Raw genomic sequence first — 19,772 nt, 5'->3', positions numbered from 1 at the left:
AATAAAACAGGAACAAGAAACCATCACACAAAGACGCAGACTCGACACTGAGAGACAGACAGAAAATGACACATGGAACTTGAACTAAACCTGCAAAAAACATGAGAACACAAAATCTACAAACTAATCCCTAAACAAGAATAACTGAAACATAGATTCATCATCATCATCATAAGAAAAGAATCCAAAATGCAAAAACACACCAAAACATAACAACTCAAAATACTGGGTCAACCTGACCCAGAACCGTGACAGATAACAACTGTTATTGTGTGGAAGAAGGGTCACATGACTTGCAAAACAAGTTTAATGTGAATGCAGACAGGAGTCTGAGCAGAAAGCTGAACAGACATCGATAACCTTTCTGAAACCATCTGCAGCTGGAGATTTAATGTAGGTTTGTCAAGCCAGCTAATGATTGACTGCGTGTCTGAACAGTCTGAACAGCAGCAGGAGAAAAACTCTGAGACATTTCAAACAGCCTGCAATTCAACAGGAGGCTGCTATGAATCCTGATTCTGCTTCTTTTTATGTTTTCTGTAGATCAGAAAAACAACAAAATCAGTAACAAGAAGCACAGCAAAAATTGACAGACCAACAAGTAGGACTAGAGATCCATTCTCTGTGTGTCCTCCGTGGTGTTTTTTTGATCTAAAAGACAAAACAACACAGAGCAGAGAGGTTAACGGTTGGAGACTATAGATGTTCATCTGTCTATAGAAGATGGAACTACAGAGACCACAGAGCTTTATTTGTAAAACAAACTTCCTGAAATTCTTAGGTTTTAATATCAACACTTTTGACTACTGCAAGTCATTATTATCAGGATTATTAAATCTTATGATTTAATAAAGAAATTTGCAGACTTGCACAGAGAGGGTAAAATTATGATGACTGATAACGGAGACGAAGACAACAGAGGACGAGGACAGAGAGGAACAGGGGTTTAAATGCACCAAGGAGACAGTCAGAGAGAACTCGGGACAACTGGAGACATTTAAGGATGCAGGGACTGACAGAGACGGGGAAGACGTCTCATCGTGACGAGTAAAGTTCACCTTGACTGGATGGGCAGCTCTCCATCCAAAGCTCTGATCCTAGAATCGCCCCTAAACCCACCCGAGGGATTAATAAAGTTTCAACTAATCTGATCTAAGATGTGATATTGATGAGCCCGTTAACTTACACAGCTTTCATCCCAGGCTTCAAACAGGTTCAACTTTATTGATATATCAGCTCTTCTCCCATCTTACTGGCATAAACATTTAAAGCACTCACAGCTGCTCTGTCTACAGCAGGGTTTTTACTTTCAGTCTTCATTGTGTGTTTAACCTCTTCATACTTTTCTGATATTGTAATTTTATCTTCCTTTGTAACATCTGCCGCTCTGCTGTCTGTACACTAATCCACGGCTGTGGTTGGTCAGATGTTGCCATCACCGGGGAAAATCCAGGGTTAACTTAGTGAGTTGCTAATCAGGTTCGTGTGATTGTTTTTCTCCTGACTGATGATGTTAGTGTGAATCCAGATAACAGAAAGATCCTGTGGATATGCTGAACTCTCCTCACAGTTCAGAGCCCTACAGAGACAGAAAAACGCCACATTAAACCTGCTGTGGTTGACCTCTGACCTCTAACTGATCCTGTTTGATCTGTGAAAGGATGAGCTCAGATGAAATCAGGTGTGTGAGGCAGAGAAATAAGAACAAGGACTTAGGCTACGTCTACACTAATGATAACAATGACACGTTTTAGTCATGTGATGCAGTCATGTGACCTATTAAACTTAGATAGCAGAGGGCATCGTACAGCAGTTGTTTTGTTTGCTCTCAGTTTTGACAGCCCTATCAGTTTGTGCATGCTTCAGATAGCTTTTCTTCAAACTCTCTAACTCTCACTCGCTTTTGCCACTTTGTACTTTTGTGTTACTCGCAGCAACAACTCCATCTCATTGTTAGTCCATTTAAAAAACTCGGTGCTTTTCCTCAACATTTTCCCGCCAGCTGAGGCAGGCCTTGCATTTCACACTTGTGCTCAATGTGGATGCATAACTCAATGGTGGGGACGCCGAGCATTTTCAGACGAAAACGCTGTTTTCAGATCTCTCCGGGCTCGTGTGGACGTAGCCTTAGTTTAGGTGTGGTTTCTATTAAGGAAGGGTCTTAAGTAAGCATGTAAATTGTGACTATTTTTAACATTTGACACATTTATAATTCTGTGTATTGCTTTTGTCCTTCAGCTCCGGGACTGTTCATTGTTTTGGGATGTTTATCTTCCTGACCGGGTTGGAAGGATGGACACATTTTATTGCTCTGAGTCATTTTGTAGGCCACGCTTAAGTTATAGTTTGTTAATTCACAGATTGAATAGAACTTTTTATAATTTTGTCACAGATCGTAAAACAACCTGTAGCTGCCCACCAAGGTGCTCAGGAACTTTTACTCCTGCACCATAGAGAGCATCCTGACGGGAAACATCTCAACCTGGTTCGGGAACAGCACCATGCAGGACAGACGAGCTCTACAGAGGGTTGTGCGATCAGCTGAGCGCACCATCCGCTCCGAGCTCCCTGACCTGCACTCAATCTACAGCAGGCGGTGCTGGACCAAGGCCAGGAAGATGGTGAAGGACCTCAGCCACAAAAGAGACACAAAACGACCACATGAAATACCACAACGAGCTTTTATGTGACTGCAAACTCAAAGTGACGACAGTGAGAAACACAACAGGTTGAAAGCAGCCAGGAGACAATAAAATCCTAACATAACATGATCACAGAGCCTGTTTTTAATCACAAATCACTGCTTTTTTACTATTGAATAAGGTTTGCTAAAAAGGGTAAAAACACACTATAAAAATAAGACACAATAAAACATGTTTGCCTAAAAACGTCTTCATTATTAAACAGGTTGTAATGAAAATGTTTACTCCACTGCTCTCAACCTGGTTGTGAAAACAAGTCTGGGTGTATGGCAACCTGTGGGTGCGCTCGAATATTCAGTCTTGCTTGGGAAGTTTCCCAGCTAAGACAAGTGGCCTGTTATTAGTTGGGTGGCAGCCATAATGAGAGCTGTTTGAATTGTCCCAATGCCACAGAAAGGTGCTTCAGTGCTTATGTCATCCTTCAGCAGAGGAAACAAGGCTTCATCCTTTTTGACGCAACAGGAGGCAACTGCATCCTATGATTCATAGCTGTGCACCATTTTTTAAATGATTGTGTGTATATTAATAATAAGTTTTGTGCTGTAACCTGTAGATCAGTTTAGAACTTTTGACAACACCTGAAAATCATACGAAGAATGTAGATCTTATATAAGCTCTCTAAATTATTACGACTTTAATAAAGTGAAAAAAAGAATTAAAATTGATTCATGTTTACTTCAGGTAAGCTGGGATAAGTGATGGATGGTGAGAATTTTTCATCAGCCATAAAAACCTCAAACAAAGAGCAACAAAAAATCAATTATTTAAAGGTTATTTGTTTCTTTGTTTCTAAAACTCCAGCCTTTATAATGAACTGATCTTTTTCATTTATATAACCCAATTAAAACAGCTGGGGTGAAGTATGATGAACATTTTGTCCTCCATGTGGAAGAGAGCTGGAGATTAATAATAAGTAATAATTAAATGTAGAGAGGTATAAATACACAGTGAGTGAAAAAGAAACACTGACTGTATCCAAGTCCCACAGAGCGAGAGCGAAGTGCTCTAATAGGGTGATATGGTACTACAAGGTCATTAAGATAAGATGGGGCCTGATTATTTAAGACCTTGTATGTGAGGAGCAGGATTTTGAATTCTGGATTTAACAGGAAGCCAAAACAGGAGAAATCTGCTCTCTCTTTCTAGTCCCTGTCAGGACTCTTGCTGCAGCATTTTGGATCAGCTGAAGGCTTTTCAGGGAGTTTTTAGGACATCCTGAGTTTGGCATGCCGCATTTCCTTGACAACTTCTTGGCAGACATTTTTCTACTGAGACCATTTCTGATGAGGCTTCAGTTTACAGTCAGGTCATGTGTCAGCTGTTTGCTGGATCTTTGCCTACTTCCTGATAACATGACTTTCAGACACTCCTCAGCAGTGTTCGGAGCTGTTTTTATGCTTTAATGATTCATGGGACTGGATTCTAGGATTTAAGGACTGGACAGGAAATGTAAAATAAATAAATAAAACAAAACAAATAACACTATTGCTCAGAATAAATTTACAAGAAAGCTTCCAAAGAGATTTCAGGCTTTGCTGAAGAATAAAATACTGACGTTGTAGCTTGTTATAACTGTACAAACTCTCTTTTTGCCGTACAAGCTGTATTCCCATATGTTTCAATGGATCAATGCATCTTTTTTCCATTTTCCTAATGAAATATAAAAACATGAGGGGAGGTTTGAGACTTTGGGGCATCTCTGTAACTACACAAAATGTTCTCCGCTCCATTTTCTTTTTCTCACTTCCTTTTCCGTTCTTTATTAAGCCCTCATCCCAACTTTTGTTTTAGATGTGTGGCTGCCATCGAACTTAAAATTAAGTAATACGTTTCCTAAAATGATACTGTTCTCAGTTTGTACATTTGATATTGTCAAGTCCGGCTGTGTGGCAGGATCCAGTAGCAGGACAAAAAGCTAAACTAAGTGCGGCAGCTTTATTGCTGTAGCTTGAAAACTCAACAAAATACAAAAAAACAAGAAGTCAGGCAAGAGGGGAAAAGCCTGAGTGAACGACACAACAAGGAATCGAGGGAAACTGAGGACATAAATACACACAGGCTCAGGAGAGGATGGCCAACAAGTGGGACTCATTACAGAGTAAAGTGACACAGGAAGCAAAACTGAAGATGATGCTGGATCAAAATGAAACAGGAATGAACAAACACAGAGAGCAGGACTAAGACATGTGAACGTGACCCTGGGGCTAAGGATGGACAGACAGAAGACAAGTGGGATGACATATGGGACAAGAAGGGAGAAAACACAGGGAATACAAACATAAACCTAACCTGAGACTGTCATGGTCCTGGGTCATTTTGACCGTGTTCTCAGTTTTCCTGTGGTTTTGTATTTTGTTCCTTATGTTCATTGGATTGTTTGGTTTGTATTTGGATCCCCCCTGTGTCCATGCTGTTATTGTGTTCTGTGTTCTCCTCATCCCCTCGTGTATTCATCCTTGTTCTCTGCCTCTCTCTCTCTGCTCATCTCTCTGTACTGTGTTGTGTTTAAGGTCCACATCTCGGTGTCAGTATTTTCAGTTTCGTGTCCTCCCCGCTCGGTCATGAGTAATTGTCCTCAGCTGTGTTCCCACTTCCCTCATTACCTTCTGTGTATTTATGTCAGAGTGTCCCTTTGCTCCGTGTTGCGTCGTCCCTCTAGGTTGTGTGCATTTCCCGTGTCTTCCCAGTGCCTCAGCTTCAGTTTCTCCCAGTATAGTTTTGTATGACTTCTTATGTTCCTGTTAATAAAGACCTGCCTTTGAGTTCATCCCCGTGTGTCTAGAGCCGTGCATTTGGGTCCTCTCTTGCCTTCACACAGCCGCCGCATGACAGAGACAGGACAGGAAATGCAGAAAGACACTAACATTATGAGGAACCAAAGGACTAGAAGCAAAGATAAACTCAGAAAAAAATATTATACTTTATACTAAATAATACAAACTGAACATAAATCATCACTTTAATCCAGAAAAAGTCAAAACAAAAGTCTAATTACTGGGTCAGAGGACAACAATGTTTTTATATGTTTTTATTTATATGTTAGTCAGCAACTAGTTATTCTTCATAACTACTTCCCTGAATCGGCAGTGGGTCATTTATGCACCTGCAGCTTTCCTCGCATGTGGTCATTTCTCACGGTCAAGAAGAAGAGAGAGAGCCCACGGCCCTCATAGGAGTCGTCTTTGAATAACATCACTACTGTTAGTCAAACACGTTTATATTTTTGCTGCTTAGCAAATTAGTTGGACTCAAAATACAGAAGAAAGAGGAAGAGACATTATTACAATCAAAGGGATGTTTCATTTTGTAAAGTGTAACTTTAAAAATTCTGTATTTTTTTAACCAATTTACATTATTTGGTATTCATTCAGGTGTTGGGGTTTTTTTTCAGGAGAAATATCACACTGTGGATGTGGAGGTGAGGACGACTGAGTTGTGTGACGTTTTTCTCTAAGATGCCTTCAGTTACAGGTAATTCTCAGAGTGGATTTCTGGTTAATCCTTCACTCGGTCATGTAAGCAGTTTGGTGCTTTCCCCTAACTAAAATGCATTTCCACTTTTAGAATTGGATTTCAGTTTAAAACTGGTATGTGGACCCACACAGGTGTGGAGCTGCAAAGAGGAAGCAGCTTTAAATGTAAGTGAGTCTATTTTTGTCGGCAGATTCGTAAGAAGTCATAAAAATAAGAAGCACGTTGACTGTGTGTTGGCTCTCTGCCCAGACTGTAAATGTGTGTGTGTGTGTGTGTGTGTGTGTGTGTGTACACGCCTACTTCCAACTAAAACTGCACGACACACCCACAAACTCAGTGACTTGGAGAGCGGTGCAGTGCAGCCGTGAACACACACTACAGGACAGACGGGTAAACGATGAGCCTGTGACGAGATGAGCGGTGAGTGAAAATGTTCAGTTAATTAATGGAGAAATGAAAAAGCTGGAAGCAGCGAAGGGTTAAAAGAAACTCTTTACCCAACAGGCTCAGATTGTGCTTTCCTTCACAGCCTTACATGGACTTCAGTAGCGTTAGAAACTGACGCTCTGTGTTCTGTTTCCTGACACATCAGCTGCTGTCTTTGAACTTCTGCCTTTAATTTTAACTGGATCAGGTGGAAACCTGTGTCATCTCTGTGTCTTAAGTTTGTACTTTATGTTTTTAAGACATTAAAGAAATGACAGAAAAATGTAAACTGGAGCTCAAAGATGTAAAAAAAAAAGTTTACAACTGACTGTATCCAAGTCCCACAGAGCGAGAGCGAAGTGCTCTAATAGGGTGATATGGTACTACAAGGTCATTAAGATAAGATGGGGCCTGATTATTTAAGACCTTGTATGTGAGGAGCAGGATTTTGAATTCTGGATTTAACAGGAAGCCAAAACAGGAGAAATCTGCTCTCTCTTTCTAGTCCCTGTCAGGACTCTTGCTGCAGCATTTTGGATCAGCTGAAGGCTTTTCAGGGAGTTTTTAGGACATCCTGATAATAATGAATTACAGTCGTCCAGCCTGGAAGTAATAAATGCATGAACTAGTTTTTAGTGTCACTCTGAGATAGTCACAAAAAGTTAGTCAGTGGTGCTAGTGTCATTATATATAAATGATATAAAAATGTACTGTTTATAAGGTTGGAGAGACGGAGAAATAAGTTGGATGAGTGGCAAAGCATTTCTCCCACTGAAAAACCTCCATCCAGATGAACAAAATCTCTTTAATAAACTGAAGCTCAGTTCACAACCAGCTCCTCTGCATTTTCAACAAGTCTGAGCTCATTAAAATGAATCCAAATGTTTGATGACTCTTTCTTAATGTGATTTTTCCAAACTCTCCACATGCTCTTACTGTTTAACTCATTGTTGGAAGCTCATCATTTGAAAATGTTTCAGGCATATAAGTTGAAAATATTGGCTCAATAGTTTTGAATGCATATTTAGTAAATATGATAACAGTCTCTGATCTGTGTGAGTTTACAGAAATGCTCTTACAAATAACTCACATGTGTTTCTTCCTCTATTTCAAATGAACACCTCTGTGTTCAAACACCAGGAGATGAAGCTTCTTTTTCTTTCTCAGAAACAGACTCGTTAGTGTTAACCACAGAGGACAAACACACAGAACTTAACATGGTGTGAACATCTACAGACAGACTAATATATATTTGACTGATACCATCATGCTGTTAAATGTAAAATCATTTACTCATAATCCAAACTGGGTTTATTTTACACATCATCACCAGTTTCTTAAATTCAGCTACTTTTGCTTCTATGACATAATTAATCTTAATCTAATTGAATGTCAACCTAATTTAACATTAAATCTTAATTCCGTCCAGCTCAGTGTCTCTGACTCCTCCCACTACAACACTGAACAAACCAAGAGCACCAAATGCTGCAGTTCCTCTAATGTCCACTGGAGATTTATAGAGTCAGTCACTCTCCATAGACACTCATGTGAACATGTTCAACTTTACAGCAGAAATAAAAATGTATACAACCTGCTATTAAAAATATATTTGGTCTCTATAGCTAACACGCCTTTATAACTCACCTGTTCAAATGTTAATGAGGCTGAAAGTTTGCATTATTAGGGGCGTGGCCTCTTTGAGAGGTGGCTGGACACAGGCTGCTGTAACTGCCAACTGTCTGTTAGGCTTCACCTCAGCCAATTGGACCTCTGGACCATCTTTGTGCTTCGGGGGTATTTTTAATGCAAATGTGTAACCAATACTATGTGGCTCATTGCATAAACAAACATTAGCAGTTCTGGTAAGTTTAAATCTAGGATCTTGTTTTTATGTTACAAAGCTCTATTTAGCAGCTATCAGTGCCTTTCTGTTGACTCCTTACAGTCTATGGAAGCAGCTTGATAACCAAGCTATCTGACACTAGCTAATAAATTAGCACTGCACCCTTTCATCAAAACTAAATCGCTCTTGGCAATAAAGACAAACATGATGTTGCTAAAAATGTTAAGGCTGGAAAAAGCAGTGGAGATTTAAAACAGAGAGATTCAAATCTCCATGTTTGAATGAAGAGAACATACAGTTCACACCTCACCCTGGGCCCCCAAAATGACTTCTGCTTTGTTTGACTGTCTGCTGTTGGTCTGTGATACTTTAATATCAGTGTATGTGAATCATCTTCAGCAGCTTTGTCTGGATATGCTGAAATTTGACGGTGATATAATCATAATTAAATCATAACGAAACCAGATATATCAGGAAGCATCAATGTTTAAAACAAGTGAGAACAAACCCTCAGAAGGAAGGCGTTTGCCGTGGGAATAAGTGCTAAGAAATTAAAAAAAGAAATACAAATCACATTTTTATTTTCCTACTGCAGATTTGATGCAAAATGCTTTTTTAATTCCATGTATTGTATGTATTTTTTTGAGTTTTTTCATTTCACTTCTACAAAAGAGGCTCATAAAAAACACATAAAAAGCATTTTTTTGAAGACATGAAACATTTTTATAAAACCATGAAGCTGTGATTCCTTATTAAAGGACACTTTAAAAAATCCATGATGCAATATATGAGTCCTATGGGTCTATGGGTTTTCTCAGTGAGAAAAAAAAAGGCTTAAGACATGTAAAAATCTGTGGATGTCCTCTGGTCTGAGGTGCTGGGGGGACCAGTTAGAGACCAGCAGCTGGACGTCAGTGGTTGGACTGGTGGACTACTTCAGTGAAGAGTAGACGACGTCTGGCTCTGATTTAAAGTCTGAACACAAACACACACAGTTCAAACAACAGGAAACATGATTACAAGCTTTGTAGTTCAATCAAGATCTCCAATCTCCACCTCTCTGCATCACACACAGTCCCAGTTCAGACATTACTGGGAACCAGCTCAGATACAAATCACAGATTTCCTTTAAATGTTCTAAGTCTGTTCCTGTCCTCCTGCTCAGCTCTGTGCAGCGTGAAATGGTTTATCCTTTATATGCCTGATATGATAAGATATGAGGGTGAACAGCAGGCACGTGCAGAGGAGGGGGCTAGAGGGGCTTGAGCACCCGCCCCTTTCCTGATGGGTGCCCAAAGTGCCCTTTTGTTGAGGCAACTTTTTTAAAAAAAAAATATTTATTTATATTTTATATTTTTATTTATATAAATGGCACCAGGACGCTCTACGGCCTAGAGCGTCCTGGTGCCACGTGCACTTATGGACACTCTTATGTTCGAACAAGGTGTTCGTTATGGCCAAACTGTGATTAGCACAGAAGTCCAATAACAAAGCACCGCTCGGGTTCAGATCAGGGAGGCCGTTCCTCCCAATCACGCCCCTCCAGCTATTACTAGCCTTGTAGCTCTAGTAATAAATAATAATGTAAGGATTCTGGATCAGCACCATGATGCCCATAGTATATACAGTATTCTGAAGAAGGTCTAAAATGTCACTGTGTGTGCGTGCATGTGTGTGTTTTATGTATATGGATTTTTTTAAATTATTACTCATGATATAACATTGTCCAGACATGCCTGGTAAGGACATGAGGAGGGAACAGTAGGAGCTGTGTGAGGCTACTAAAGGCAGTGCTATAACATTTTTCTATCATCATTTTATTATAGATTAAGTGCAAGAGTTGTTAGGTGTGGATAATTAGATTATAGTTTATTGCAATAGCAAGTTGTGCCTTGTTCTCAGATAGACAGCAAGTGGAGAGTGATATATGAAATGATGGGATGGAAGGAAGAAGAGAAGCAAAGAGTGATTCACAGGCAGAGCCGAGTTTATTTCTCACAGTTTTTTGTTGCCTTATGGTTCCAAGCGCTGTCACCAATCTTTGCATTTTGTTATTATCTCATGACACTTGTTTAATCAGCTACCATCTCTCCTATGGACTTTTTAATGTCTACAGTCTCAGATCAGCACAGCCCTGCCCTTCCCATATTAGATTCTTGATGAATGTGTGTTGTTGTTATTCAGCCTGGTTCAATGTGCCCCTTTTTAACTTTGAGCACCCGCCCCTTTAAACCTCTCTGCACGGCCCTGGTGAACAGACGTTAACGTCACGACACCGAGTAGGGGAAGACACAAGCTGTGTCCCATTTCAGGGTCTGCACGCTTGAAGTACGCATTTTAAGTGCGGTTACGTCACCGCCACGCGACAACGGCTGTCCCAATTCGAAGTGTACTTCAAATGCATACTCCAAATGCGCCGTCGATTTCCCCAAATATCAAGCGTGGTCCGGTGCACGCTTCGTGGTCCCATATATCCCACAATTCATAGCGCGGCGGTGGGTGTGGATAATTTTGCCGCAAAATACGGCAGAAGGGAGCGGCCAAGAGTGAACTGTCAAAAGTAAGTACTGAATATGACGTCACTTATTCATGTGCGAATGTTTAATAATGAAGAACATTAAAACATTGCTGTTGGACACATGTCGGCAAAGTTATGTGACACTAGTGATGTTTGTACTTTGAGCATTAACTTGGTTTTAAAGCCTCTACTTCTAAATATACATATAGTCGACCTTAATCTTACAGAGAATCTGATGATTTTATGGATAAATAAAGTCAGTCATATATCCACAAACACAACAAGCTGAAAGTCAGTGATCTATCTATCTATCTCATAATAATCTGACAATACTATAATATTGGCCATATTATATTTACATTACCACAGTGAGATAATTTTAGTCTCATGAACAACATTAACTAATTATTATTTACTAGCTAATCTTAAATGACTGTTCAGTACAGAAATGAAGGCCAACAATCATGTTTTACGGTCCTGTGGTCTCAGCCTCAGATACTCAACTAATCAAAGTGATGTCATGACAAAAATGATTGACCAACAAAACAATTTTCTCCTTCATTTCTGTCAAACAAAGCTGTATGTAGCGTGTCTCGCGGTTAGTATCATGGTTGCTAGGCAACCTGAACAGCGCGACGAAGCATATACCGTCCCATTTCACAAGCCTCTCACTTCCGCACTTCTCGTACTTATAGTACGCACCGTACGTAGTACGCGTAGCACGTAGCACACTTCAAGCGTGCATACCCCGAATTGGGACACAGCAAGGGAGAGCACAAAGCTGAACGCACTGACACAGACCTACAAAATAAAACAGGAAGCACACGACAGACAGAGACACAGACTCGTAAACAGACATAATGACGTCATGGACAGACAGAGGGACATACGGGCAGAGAAGAATAAGCACAGGCAACCTAAACCAAACATGAGGGCAAGATAACAAAACCTAAACCAGAAATAATCATCATCGTCATCATCATCATCATCGGATAACTAAAGAATCAGAATATAATTATAATCAAAACAGTATCACCAGAGAATAAGAACTAATCCATAATGCAAAAATAAACCAAAACATAAGAAACTCAAAATGCTGGGTGAACCGACCCAGGACCGTGACACAGAGCTTCCATATGAATAACATTGTAGTCTAATTCAGATGTTGGTTGGGGTTGATGTTCTGATATAAGATATTCACAGCAATTCACCTTATTTTTACCAACTCAGAGACCTTTTTGTACGACCTTCTCTACTCCGTTAGTACATTTCCCCCAGAAAAGGCCAAGAAAGTCATTTATATCATTTATGGAGGCTTTTGGCTCTTGTGCAGGTTGTCTTCAGACTGTTGATCATCACTGTAACACTGTAACAACAGTCTGTAACATCACTGTAAGTTTGAGTATCTTTAATCTGATATTACATAACAGATGCTGTATTTCTACATTTGAAGTGGACATTTTCTCCCAATTTCCAGCTGCATGTTTTTTTTTCTACTACAGTAGCTTTGCATGATTCACAGTTTAGTATAATCCTTCTTTACATGGGGCCTTTGTGCAGCCAACTGTGTTCCCTCCTGTCCCTTTAATCAAAACTCTCTTCTGATTGGTTGATTAAACAGCATGTGGGTGGGGCTTTAATGGTTGAGATGGACATATTGATACCCTGCCTCTGTGACATCATTCACACACAACAACAAATAAAAATAGACTGTGGTAGAGTGTTTGGAGCACTCTGCTTTCTGAGCTTTTGACTCACAATGATGATGATTATTATTATTATTATTATTATTACTGTGATGATATTTGTTGTATAAAAATGTATTAAAAGTTGATAAAAACGTAATATCATAGTTGTTGTTCAGCATTGTTTCAATACCAACAGGGTGAATTTAATGAAGCTCACATCTTGCTGCTCATGGTTCTTTAAGTGAACTAGACAACTTAACAGGAAATCATTTGTCACGGAGAGCTCACAAGTCTGAGCTCGAAGACTGAGCATTGATGTGGTTAGCTTAGCTTAGCATGATGTGTGGAAACAGTTTGTGCGGTTGGGTTGTCTCTGTTAAAGAGCAGTTGTACCTTGGACTCCTCTTTCTGATGGTTTTGTCTCCAATACTGACGTCTTCAGCTCTCACTGCTGAGTAAACCACAGTTGTATAAATCTCTGCAAAATAAAACACATTTAAATTACAGCAGGTATGAAATCTGCACATTTTCTTTATTATTTGTAATGTCTATAAAAAAATCACACGTTTTTTTACAGAGAGCAGCAGGTTTTTGCTTTTTTTCTCATTTTAACACCTCTGAATAAGAGGAACTGCCGGCTTTTGTGTGAAAAAGGAAGCTGGTGTCCACAAAGCTGCCATCTTCTTTCAATACAATCAGACACACTTCATCATGAAGCGAATATGTTGTCCCAACATGAAGAGGTTTCCCTTAAATAGACAAACAATAATCATTAGTTTATTGTGAATGTTGAAAGCTGCAGAAACACAGACAGGTGAGTGTGTCACCTGTGACAGTGATCCAGCTGGATGGAGACTCTCCATGACCGCTGATGTCACACTTGTAGAGGCCTTCATCAGACCTGGAAACATGCTGGATGGTCATGTGACCTGTAGGCTGCTTCCTGATGAGGGAGCCATCTTTATAGAAAGCAGCTGGGAGGTTGGAGGGAGTGGTCTTTGTTTTACAGAGCAGAGTGACGTCATCTCCCTCCATCACAGGGAGGACAGGACTCTGCAGGATCACTGATCCACCTCAACACAGAGACAAACTACAGCATTTCATCCATTTACACACAGCTTCATCAACACTAACTCCACACACTCAGCTTACCAGTGACTGTCAGCTTAACCATGTTACTGATGGGACCCTCTCTGGACTCACACCAGTAAACTCCACTGTCATGAAGTGTCATCAAAGTGATGGTACAGGAAGAACCAGCTGGTTTTCCCCACCCATCTCCACACTGACTCCTCTGTTGTCTGTTTGTGTTTCTCCTCAGAGTCCATCCAGCAGAGCTGTCGTCCTCCTCACAGCTCAGAGACACAAAGTCTCCTTCAAAGATCTGAGAGCTGCTGGGACTCACAGTCAGACGAGCTGTGAGGGTTAAAATGAAAAACTGATGATGTCTTTGAGATCTTTACTGAAAGTTTTAATCCAAATGTGTAAAACTTGTCAGAGTTTATCAGGTTCAAACTGTGACAGAAGAAGGTTACTGACCTTGGTTTGTTGTGAGGCTCAGCAGTGAGATCAGAACTAAAGAGAAATGACACTCAGGTTGATTTGAGGTGAACATAAAGAACAACTCCACACAAACAGCACTAACAACTGGACCGCTATGATGCCTCTAATACTACAATCATTTCAACAGCAGTTGCTGAACAGCAACTATTGAAAGATCTCTCGAACATTCTCTTTCCTGTACCTCTAGTTTGGCATTTTTAAAAAGCAGCTCTGAAAATGAGCAACATTGTTTTAACAGCAATAATTAAAATAATTATTTTTATTTGCACTGACTATACTGTGGGTATTTACAAAATATTTAGTGTAATTAAATAACCCAGTAAACTCATGTGTCCACTGTGCAGCTGTGTTGATATAATGAGTGAATGATTTGATCTTTTCACTGCCTGCTGTGTTTCCTCGACTCCTGAGCAAAGATAAAGAGTCAGTTCAGACCTGCAGTTGGTCCTCGTGGTGTTTTGAACTTGAATTCAGCCTGAGAGAGTGATATTATATCCCTTATGTCAAACCGAGTGATTTATGACCCCCTAGAGTGATTTATGGCCCTAGGAAGTAATAAAGTAATAAAGGAAGTAATCAAAATATGATATTCATAAAAATATGATATTCATAAAAATATGATATTCATAAAAATATGATATTCATAAAAATATGCTAGTTCATAGCTCTTTGCTTTTTCCCCTTAACCCTAACTAATTGATTATTTAAGTTTCTTATATCAAATAGCATTCTTTTATTTTTTAATCCAATAAAAAAAAGTTTATTTTTTTTATGCTTAAAAACGCCATCTGGTGGTGGCTCAGCGTGTGTGCGAGGGCGCGTGCCCGAGGCTGTGCGTCAGGGCGCGCGCGTGTGTCTCCGGACTTTGTGTTTTTCGGGCTCCGTGCTTATGTGTGAAAAACGTGTTAATACATAGTAAAATAGTGAAACTGTTTAGTTAAACTTGTGCTTTGTAACGTTCAGTATGGCCAGAAATACAGGCTGCATGCCTTGGGGGAAAACTTTATTTCAATTTATATGTATTTGTTTAATCCGAACAAGGAGATTTAGAATAAAACTCAGAATCGTGAAAAAAAAAAAAAAACAAAACTCCACCAAAAAACGCACCGCGGCTCCCAACATAAAAAACTCTTTTTCTCCAAAAAACCCCTGATAGGTACCCCTCTATTCCCCAAAACCTTATATTTCGGAAACAGGGGAAAAATCCTGAAAAAATCCTTAGTCTTTTGTCTCCCCTCCCACCCCGATCCTCCGCGGAGGAAAAGCAAAAACTCCTTAAAAAATCCTCTGCGTTTTCTCCAAAACACCTGAAAAAACCTTAGTCTTTTGTCTCAAATTCACCCCGATCCTTAGACTAAATAACCAGGGAAAAAGTCCTGAAAAGTCCTTAGTCTGTTTTCTTCAAAACGACCCCTCTTACCAGCTACCTCTAACACAGAGTCTAAGTTCTCCCTTTGCTCTTAATCGATCCGCTACCAGAGCACAAATATTCCCTGCCTGTTCGCTCCTGGCTCAACTCCTGAATACTGGTTACCTAGTTTGAAAATTTCCGCCAGAGACCAACTCCGCCTAACTTAGCCTCGCTGCCAATCACATAACAATGGGGCGGCTCCCTTCGCACCCCGGTTAGCCATTCGGCTGCAGGTATGATGGAGGAGAGATTCAGGCTCAACACCGGTGGGCTTTGAGGCTATGCTTTCAGGCTTAGAGAGAGCGAAATCTATTTCTACCAGCTCAAAGCGGGTGAAAGTTTTGGCCCGCTATCACCGCGGATCGCCTTTACTTTGTCTGATTGGGGTGTTTTGAGCCTCATCGCTACGCCCGAAGTGCAGAAGAGCCTGCGGGAAACGAGCTCGCAACAACCACGAACCAGGGATCAACAACAACTGCCGTCGCTTTCCCTATGTGCATATCATTCGGTAAGTGTTAATCTTCCTCTCTAACTACATTTTTGCATTTTCCTTTTTACCATTCTGTCAATCCTTTCATTTAAAAAATATCACAATGGTTTGTAACACGTACAATACACCATCCATCCATCCATTCGCTTCCGCTTATCCTTTTTTTCAGGCTCGCGCGGTGCGCTGGAGCCTATCCCACGTACAATACACTTTAAAATATATATAAGCTCGACTTTAACTCCCGTAAAAGTTTCTACATTACATGTCTACATCACCTATCATGCCCTCATCAGGTATCTCATATCATCTTGTTATTGTTATGTTATGCTCCTTTGATATTTTGCTAGTTTGCGTGTTTTAAAACTCTTTTTGTTTTTCTTTATATTTTTAGACTCTGATTTAAGCCAGATGTGTTAACCTGATCGCTGCGAAACACCAGCTCTGCGTGGATTTTGACCGCGAGTGACCGGATGTTGTTTCCGGCCTGAGGTTGCCTGAAATGCCGTGAGGCTCGTTTGAAAGATTGCGCCCGAGACCAACTCCGCCTCCAAGGCGTGCCTACCTTTAGCTGCCACCATTGAGATATCAGAGCCGGGCTCCACATATCCAATCAGGAGCACGAGCAAGACAGCTTTTGCAGACTCTCCAGAAATATACAAGTCCTTACCAACTGCTCTGCAACCCAGGGTTTCTGGTCCCCTCACCAACATCGCTTTTTGAGATATTTTTTATGAACCACCAAACAAGCAATTTTACCCCACAGTACAGAAGACTGCATCTGGATCTGAGGGCAGCAGCGGGGACAAATGATTGTAATGAAGCGACGGACATTTCATGGCTGGTCTTAGATAATCGTGAGTTATTGTGTCTTATGGTGAAAAGTACATAGTTTTGCAAGAGGCATACAAGCACTGTGGAAAAAGTAATCATAAAACTGTTTTTGTGAACACTCTGCTCCCTACGTTATGCTTTAAAGAATGTGATCATGAAAGAACATGATTTTTTTTTAAAAAAAAAAACCTTTATTCTTATGCTTTTAAAACTATGTCAGATTATCATAAAACACTTATTTGTATGTTATAATGTTTTTCTTACACCATGTGTAATTTTTATAGACACCCTGTTCATTGTATCAATGTGTAATTATGTATCTTTGATAAATAAATAAAATATTTAATCTTGTATTTGTGTACTTTCTGCTGATTTGATAAAAAATTAGTCACACATCGCTCTGATAAACACAGATGTCTGAAATAAATGTTTGATGGGACAAAGGAAACAAGTGTCTCGCTGCTAAACTTTTAAGTCACCATGGTTTAAAAGAGAAAATGCCACTAGGAAACTAGCAGCCCTTTATGTAAAACATGAAAAACTCCATATCAGTGATATCTACAAAGGTGTACTCATTTCTTTGTTATGGTACTTTACTGTTCCAATGAAACAAAAAGAAAATGTCATTTTTAAGGTACATTTTTCGGCCATCCTAACCTATTTCCAGGGGCAAGAATGTTGATGTTAGACTGTGTTTTAAATCAGGTTGTGATCTTAAACTAACTATCACAGCATTGATTTTACTGATTACAGTTGTAATCTCAATTGGAATACCAAACTGGCTTTTCTCCAGTCAGTGTTATGGTGAAATTGAACTTGTTCAATCTCGTGATGAATTTTGTGAGTATCTAGATCAATGGTGTTTGGATTTGAGGGTCAACAGGGCGAAACACTGAGGCTGGGTATTAGAAATACAACATGAGACATGTTAACTCTGAGAACACTAACATTTGGTTTAACGTGTGAGAGGTAAATGCATAGCAGAAGCTAAAAAGGAGTTGCTTGCCTCTAGATTAGTTGAAATAAATTGAAAATAAACTGATTTGAACAGGTTTGATGCATTATACAAAAAAGAAAAAGGCTCATGACAAAGTTCACACGATCTAAGCAAGAGTAACTTGGAATCTCAAATGTTAAAGTACACTTACTGATTGTACTTTTACTATATGAGCTAATGTAGATGCTCTAAAAGCACGCTGACTGAAAAAGAAGCACACACTTGGAGAAACTGTGCTGTAACTTCTCATACTGTGAAGTTTTCTGACAAAAGTGAATTGAAAACTTGTGCTGTACAGCTTACTAAGGGGTCCTGTGATGGGCCATGTGCAATTACACAAAAGAACAAGTTCAATTTCACCATAACACTGACTGGAGAAAAGCCAGTTTGGTATTCCAATTGAGATTACAACTGTAATCAGTAAAATCAATGCTGTGATAGTTAGTTTAAGATCACAACCTGATTTAAAACACAGTCTAACATCAACATTCTTGCCCCTGGAAATAGGTTAGGATGGCCGAAAAATGTACCTTAAAAATGACATTTTCTTTTTGTTTCATTGGAACAGTAAAGTACCATAACAAAGAAATGAGTACACCTTTGTAGATATCACTGATATGGAGTTTTTCATGTTTTACATAAAGGGCTGCTAGTTTCCTAGTGGCATTTTCTCTTTTAAACCATGGTGACTTAAAAGTTTAGCAGCGAGACACTTGTTTCCTTTGTCCCATCAAACATTTATTTCAGACATCTGTGTTTATCAGAGCGATGTGTGACTAATTTTTTATCAAATCAGCAGAAAGTACACAAATACAAGATTAAATATTTTATTTATTTATCAAAGATACATAATTACACATTGATACAATGAACAGGGTGTCTATAAAAATTACACATGGTGTAAGAAAAACATTATAACATACAAATAAGTGTTTTATGATAATCTGACATAGTTTTAAAAGCATAAGAATAAAGGTTTTTTTTTTTAAAAAAAAATCATGTTCTTTCATGATCACATTCTTTAAAGCATAACGTAGGGAGCAGAGTGTTCACAAAAACAGTTTTATGATTACTTTTTCCACAGTGCGTGTATGCCTCTTGCAAAACTATGTACTTTTCACCATAAGACACAATAACTCACGATTATCTAAGACCAGCCATGAAATGTCCGTCGCTTCATTACAATCATTTGTCCCCGCTGCTGCCCTCAGATCCAGATGCAGTCTTCTGTACTGTGGGGTAAAATTGCTTGTTTGGTGGTTCATAAAAAATATCTCAAAAAGCGATGTTGGTGAGGGGACCAGAAACCCTGGGTTGTAGAGCAGTTGGTAAGGACTTGTATATTTCTGGAGAGTCTGCAAAAGCTGTCTTGCTCGTGCTCCTGATTGGATATGTGGAGCCCGGCTTTGATATCTCAATGGTGGCAGCTAAAGGTAGGCACGCCTTGGAGGCGGAGTTGGTCTCGGGCGCAATCTTTCAAACGAGCCTCACGGCATTTCAGGCAACCTCAGGCCGGAAACAACATCCGGTCACTCGCGGTCAAAATCCACGCAGAGCTGGTGTTTCGCAGCGATCAGGTTAACACATCTGGCTTAAATCAGAGTCTAAAAATATAAAGAAAAACAAAAAGAGTTTTAAAACACGCAAACTAGCAAAATATCAAAGGAGCATAACATAACAATAACAAGATGATATGAGATACCTGATGAGGGCATGATAGGTGATGTAGACATGTAATGTAGAAACTTTTACGGGAGTTAAAGTCGAGCTTATATATATTTTAAAGTGTATTGTACGTGGGATAGGCTCCAGCGCACCGCGCGAGCCTG

At 39.7% G+C, this 19,772-nt stretch overlaps 1 protein-coding gene across 1 annotated transcript; it reads right to left on the bottom strand.

Annotated features, from left to right (window-relative positions):
* Positions 1-13,428: 13,428 nt before the first annotated feature.
* Positions 13,429-14,266, bottom strand: LOC148103385 (Fc receptor-like protein 5). The gene is made up of 3 exons (XM_087839132.1): positions 14,191-14,266; positions 13,804-14,067; positions 13,429-13,724 (listed from the first exon to the last, which is right to left on the bottom strand). Exons 1-3 carry the CDS (start codon positions 14,264-14,266, stop codon positions 13,429-13,431), a joined length of 636 nt encoding a protein of 211 aa, XP_087695258.1.
* Positions 14,267-19,772: the final 5,506 nt, after the last annotated feature.

This window comes from Neolamprologus brichardi, chromosome 3 (genome assembly GCF_056152115.1).
Source record: "Neolamprologus brichardi isolate AB-2024 chromosome 3, ASM5615211v1, whole genome shotgun sequence".
NCBI classification, from domain to species: domain Eukaryota; kingdom Metazoa; phylum Chordata; class Actinopteri; order Cichliformes; family Cichlidae; genus Neolamprologus; species Neolamprologus brichardi.
Note: the sequence above shows the minus strand (reverse complement) of the source record. Positions and strands in the feature narration are given on the sequence as shown.